The 6,498-nt window shown below is 50.0% G+C and overlaps 1 protein-coding gene across 1 annotated transcript; it reads right to left on the bottom strand.

The window, feature by feature from the left end:
* Nucleotides 1-1,716: 1,716 nt before the first annotated feature.
* Nucleotides 1,717-3,149, bottom strand: LOC119848567 (D(1) dopamine receptor-like). Its single transcript, XM_038384535.2, has one exon. It carries the CDS (start codon nt 3,147-3,149, stop codon nt 1,782-1,784), a length of 1,368 nt encoding a protein of 455 aa, XP_038240463.2. The 3' UTR covers nt 1,717-1,781.
* Nucleotides 3,150-6,498: the final 3,349 nt, after the last annotated feature.

Below are 6,498 nucleotides of genomic sequence, written 5' to 3'. Positions count from 1 at the left end.
TCCCCTATCAAAATATTATAAAAACGATAAAGCAGTGTCACGTTTTACAATGCAATGCCGGGATTTCTCCCATATCCCCCGCACACACACGTGTCTGGTTGCTCCAGTACCAGACAAAGTTACAATATGCAAAGATGCTAATTTAAAAGTACAGGTGAGTAAGGAAAGAGTGAGATTCTCAGAAAGCTATTGTTATTGAAATGAGACAATGCACCGGGATCGGTTGTAATGGGGAGAGGTGGTGGGGGTTGGAAAGACTGGGAAGTTGCAGGGGAAATGGAGAAGAGAGAGAGTGTGACTGATGGAGGATAGGGGGAAGCAGAGGAACTTCTTCCCTCTGAAACCAGGGGTCTGACTCTTTCCTCCACTTCCTGCATACAAAGGACTGAGGCTGGAGTCAGCTGCCACAGAAAATGCACCCTTCGCTGACAACAGCGATAAGCAACAGGTATGGTGAAGCTGAACACGGCCTAAGTGCAAGTGGAGAAAGGACCGAAGCGTGTTCTGCACCGGTTCAGAACTCGTGGTTCTGCCCCAAATGCAGGACCAAACCCTTAGTACACAGCATCCTACAGCAATGAGTCAAAGCACTACAGTCTGGTACAGCCTTTGGGCCCATTACTGCAGACTACTGCAGCCTGAAAGCTCCAATCCAATGGGCCTTGTATTGGCCTGGAAGATAACATGCCTGAGCCAGAGCGATGAAGAAGAGAGACACCTCCTCACAGCTGAACTGGTGCCTATTTACTCTACTTCCCAGAGAGAAGGAGAGCATGGCAACAACACCACCTTTCTGCCTTAGCATCCCAACTTCCTAACACCCAGAACCTTGTTCTAAACACTCTCCTCAAGCTAGGAGTCAGGACTCCTGGGTTACCCGTCCTAAACTCTAGACCATCTTCCCCTCCCATAGCCAGGAACAGAACCGAGGTGTCCTAGATGGCTGTTCCCTGCTAGTCTCAGGGGATGGCTGTCTGTAGCACAAGCATGCAGACATGAGCGAGGGAGCTGGGGAAAAGGCCAAGATCAAGGTGTCTTGTAAAGCAATTCTTCTCTACCTCCCCTACACAGGCTTCACAAGAGAAGTCTGTCTCCACAGTGAAAGGCTGACAGGATAGGTAGGGCTGTCACACTCATGAAGCTGATAGCATTACCCCGCCCTGCCTGCTTGAATGAACAATCATGCAGGCAGCAGTCCCTCTTTTTTGCTGCATTTTCTGTGTCACTTTAGTAGCCCAGAAGAGTGAAAGCATTTGCTTAGCCACAGGACTGGGAGAAGCAGCAGTAGGGCAAACTCCCTCACTTCGCCTCCTCAATGGGTTGAGGGGGAAGGTCAGTCTCAGGGGCATGTTCAAGTCCATGGTTTCCCAGAGGAAGCTACTGACAACTATGACAAGGGATTTTTCTTTTTCCTAGAAACTACACTGAGACCCACCAAACTCATTTGACATAAGGCACCCAACAGACATCAACCACTTGCATTCACTACGAACCTGGGCTGGCCCTGGGTTTGAACCCATGGACTCGAGGTGAAAAGCGCCATCCCCCCGAGCCATCCAGTCCCCTAGACAGTCACTCTTCTGAGTATATCAGAGAAACAAAGGAAGACACCAACATACTTGCTAATACATACATACAAACTCCTTCCCAGCCAGAGGGGTACCAATTCCTCTTCTCCTCCCTCCCCTGTATGCACACTCCCCAGAAACTGGGCCATTTGCTGCAGACCTCTCCCTGCCATATCCCGTCTCCCCGTCCCAACTCCCTCTCCTGATCCCTTTTCAATCCAGCACACTGGAGGTGAAGGGAGTGATCTTCTCCAGTGATATATCCATCTCGCACTCCACGTGGACCACAGCTGGCAAGATGGCGTTGGCATGGTTGTTGTGGGAGGTCTTGGAGATCTGGGGCACTTGGTCAAAAGTCAGCTCATTGTCTTCTGCCTGCAGGGTGACATGGGGGAGAAGGTGCGGGTCGCTGAGAGTCACCACATCCTTCTGGTAGGTGGTGTCATGGTGGTAGGAGACCAGCTCGTTGCTGAAATTCACCGTCTCCACCGCGTTGCTGGGGCAGAGACGGCCGCAGCCCAGGATGGTGGCAAAGGCCCTCCTGAAGTCAGCATTGAAGGCATAGATGATGGGGTTGAGGGAGGAGTTGGCCCAGCCAAACCAGACAAAGATGTTGAAGACTGTCTCGCTGACACAGGGCAGCTCCCCGGGATCATGCAGGCCAAGGTCGCAGAAGGGCACCATGCAGTTGAGCACGAAGAAGGGCAGCCAGCAGAAGACGAAGACACCCATGATGATGGAGAGGGTCTTGAGGACTTTGGTCTCCTTCTTGAAAGAGTTCTTCAGGGAGGCCTCGTGGGGGCAGTCATTGCTGTGGCAGTTCTGGGCATGCTCCACAGCTCTCTCCAGAGAGGAGATCCTGCGGATCTGCCGCTGAGCGATGCGGAAGATCCTGGTGTACGTGACGATCATGATGGCGACGGGGATGTAGAAGCTGATGAGGGACGAGGAGATGGCATAGGTCCTGTTGAGGCTGGAGTCACAGTTCTCCTCTGAGCCCTGTGTGGAGTTGGAGCCGGGCTCCTGCTGAGCAAGGAGGTCACTGGCTTTGTGCCAGCTCAGCTGCACAGGGATGAAGGAGATCAAGATGGAGAGCAGCCAAGCCACCCCAATCATGATGAAAGCCACCTGCTGGGTCATCTTCCTCTCATAGCGGAAGGGGCTGGAGATGGCCCAGTACCGGTCCACGCTGATAATGCACAGGTTGAGGATGGAGGCTGTGGAGCACATGATGTCAAAGGCCACCCAGACATCACAGAAGCCCCCGAAAGGCCAGAAACCGGCCACCTCAGCGACTGCCTTCCACGGCATCACCAGCACGGCCACGAACAGGTCGGAGACGGCCAGCGAGATGACGAAGAAGTTGGTGACCTTGGAGCGCAGGTGCCGGAACTTGATCACAGCCACGCACACCAGAGTGTTGCCCAGCAAGGTGGAGAGGATGAGGAAGAAGAGCAGGGCAGCCATCGCCACCCGCAAGGACAGCTCCGAGTTGTCCTCCTCCACCCAACTTGTCCTGCTGAGCGTGTCATTGATCATCTCCAGCCCATCTCCCCCTCCTAGCAGGTAAAGCCCACCCATGAATTCCCTTTGTCCTGCTGTCCCCAGAGATCTCACTGGTGCTACGTCCCCATCGGCACACAAACTGCCTCCTCTTTATTCCTCCTCTTGCATCTCAGAAGCACAAACTGCGACCCTTCTGGCTCTTGAACTCTGACAAGTGCAGCTAGATCCCCGGTCACGAGTGCTCCCACCTTTCGCTCCTTTCCAGGTCTCCTGCAGGCAGCCTGGCATTTTTCCCCCACCACTTTTCTTCTAATGCAGCCTGCCGGTCACAAAGAGCCAGTCCTCACCTCCTGCTCTCATGTGGGGTGGGTGGGCTCAACTGCAATCTTCCCTCCCCCTCCTCTCACAAGGGGCTCATCAGCTGTTGCAAATCCATCGCTTGTAGAATCCCTGTCAATCCCTTTTGTACGGGCCAGGGTGGGACTTGCTGCTGGGTCGGATGCCGGGGGAGTTTGATGATCACTCTCTGCTGTTGCTGCTAGATGCTCTCTGCTTCTCAGCTCAGACACCCAGCTGCTCTGCTGCCACAGTTCTTTCCTCCCTTGCTAATTTGCTCCAGATTTTACACAGGCGAGATCCCCTCCTTCTCCATGCACTGACCCCCTACTCTCCAATCTCTGGCCTTCTGACCCTACTAATCTCTGCCCTTTTAGTCCTGAGATATTGGGGGCATGGGGTTGGGACTTTTCTGCAGAGATTGGGGAAGGGGTTGGATTTAGAGAAGGTAGGGAAACAGGCAACAGGGGCGGGGAGAGGGATGAGATGATGAGCAATCAGACAGGGTTGAGAAGATCTGGGAGGCTTAGATGACATTTATTGATAGGTTGGGAGTTTGGTATGTGGGATCCAAGTCATTTTGATCCTCCCAGTAGGAGGCAGCATGGTCTAATGACTAGTTTACGGGGCCAGGAGACCTAGGTTCTGTTCCCACTGGTTTGCTGTGTGACCTTAGACAAGGTCACTTCCCCTCTCTGTGCATCAGTTTTCCCATCTGTAAATAGTGGATAATGACACTTGCCTTCCTTTGTAAAATGTTTCAGGATCTACAGATGAAAAGCACTGTATAGAGTCCCTTGCTATTGCAGTATAATCTCTCCAGAGTCCTCTTCCTCCGATCACAGAGTGAGGGCAGGGCTGTACACAACTGTCTTTATTTGAAGGGGGCCTGAAGTAAAGAATAATAGGTGTAAAATATTGATTTAATAAGGACTTTTGTACCAGGATTCAATTTGTCCAATTTTAATAAAGTGAGATAAACACACTTCTGTTCCCAACTAGGTGTTTTCTTTATTAGGGCAATCCTTATATTAGGGTTTGGGGGCAGGGGGCGTACTAAAACTCCAACGGTCTAGGCCCATGGAGTGGTATACAGAAAGCAAAGAACCTTTTCATGTTAGTACAAAATCTAAATGCCAGCCTCTATTCCAGACTGATTAAACAGGTCCTTGTGTAGCCAGTGGTCAGTACAATGAAATCTGACCCTTGAATCTACGGGGTCATCCCTTCGGTGGAGGAGATGCAGTGACCCACTGTCACTACTCCTCCCCTTCTTGTGGTGCTGGAGCAGTTGCAGAGGAGAATTCAGTGATCTCAGTTTATTATCCTATCTACAGTACCGCTGGGTAAACGCAGGACTGAACTCCCTTGGGCTTAGATCAGGAAAGAGAGATCCCCAGCATCACAAAGGCCGGGGGAACGGGGCGGGGAGGCTGTTGCAATGCAGACTTGGAAGCAACTGCCACCGACCCTTTACAGAGCTGTAGCTCACGAAAGCTTATGCTCTAATAAATTTGTTAGTCTCTAAGGTGCCACAAGTACTCCTTTTCTTTTTGCGAATACAGACTAACATGGCTGCTACTCTGAAACCTATCATTAACACCATCCACCTTTCCCATCCTAGAGGGCCCCCAGCCCAGCCCAGCAACACTCATTTATTAGGAATCAGGACTGACCCATTCACATGCAGTTTAGTCTTCCAGTTCATGGGCCATTTCCACCACCCCTGCAACTCCACTGACTTCAACGAAGTTATACCAAGGGTCACTTTGGCCCAGTAGGCTGGAGCCTTCATCGCAGGAGAAGGTGAATGGCAGCAAATATGGTTTAGATTTTAGGAATTAGGAACCACTGAATTTTTCAGGGAAAAGTAGGTACCACCCTAAAGAATCTTCATCCCTTTATATGCATTTTACCTGTGGGCCACATGTTCTGTCTCGCCCTAGGATTCTTTCGGCACTGAATCACAGTCTGTCCCCAAAGAAGGCTCAAAAGAGCGCTGACCTGTGCTCCTTAGGGATGTCTCTGGGGAAATAGCTCTCAAGATTAACCTACTTTAGAGAAACTCTTCACTGGCAAACTTGCCAAGAAACAAGCAGCAAAACCCTTCCAAGACACACACGCCCAAGAAATCAGCCCCACTCAGCACTAAACTCGCTAATTACCCAGCTGTTTGCTGTAATACAACACAGTGCAGTGACCTTAACCGTTCCCTGTTTGGGGCACCATTTCTAAATGAAGCAGCAGTCAATCACATTGAAACAACCCAAGCCTATTGTGTGTTTTGGTTTCATTAGCTTTACCCCGCCCCATGCATTGTATAATCTCAGATTTCAGTCTGAACAGACACTACCCCAGAACTACTTGTGGCTGCTGTCTTCAAGGCTGTTCATAGGTGACACCCACTCTCTCTGATCTAGCCAAGAAAGTGATTGTTTTCATCATGAAGAAAATATTTTTCTTCTTTAATCAATTCCATGGCACAGCATCCCCTCTGAATGAGCTCTTTAAAAGAAACTAACTACCTACATTACAGTAACAGCTTGCAAGAGCTTCATTTGTCTCCTTAAGTTCTATCGCCTTCTAGCAGGTTCCTGCCAACTATTTATACCAGGAAGGTGTGTTTGCTCTTTAAAACTTTTATTAGCGCCTTTGAAACGGTCAGACCTTTTACTTGCCAATCAATGGTGATATGAAAATGGACGAAGGCATTTCAGCACAGAAGGGAGAGTGGATAATATAAGCAACAAGAGACTTCGACTCCTGGCCAAGGACATACAAACACAGGAAAGCACTTCTATGATTCAAGCTGATGCACTAAGTGCGTGAGACTGGGGATATTAGGCATTGATGCAGCTTCTCATGATGCTGAGCATTAGCCCAAAGCGTTACCCTTCTATGCATAGGCACCTTTTGACACTGCAGGTCATTTTTACCATGTTGGATCTGAAAGGACATTCCTCTCAATGCTCTCTACGCAGAGCACATGGATTTCAAAAGTTCTTCTCATTGTTGGACATAGGGTAGGCACATCACCTGGAAGTCAGTCACCTAGTGTTACATAGTCATAAGTCTCAACCCAAAGTTG

This window comes from Dermochelys coriacea, chromosome 26 (assembly GCF_009764565.3).
Source record: "Dermochelys coriacea isolate rDerCor1 chromosome 26, rDerCor1.pri.v4, whole genome shotgun sequence".
Classification (NCBI taxonomy): Eukaryota; Metazoa; Chordata; order Testudines; family Dermochelyidae; genus Dermochelys; species Dermochelys coriacea.
This window is presented reverse-complemented; position numbering and strand designations above follow the sequence as displayed.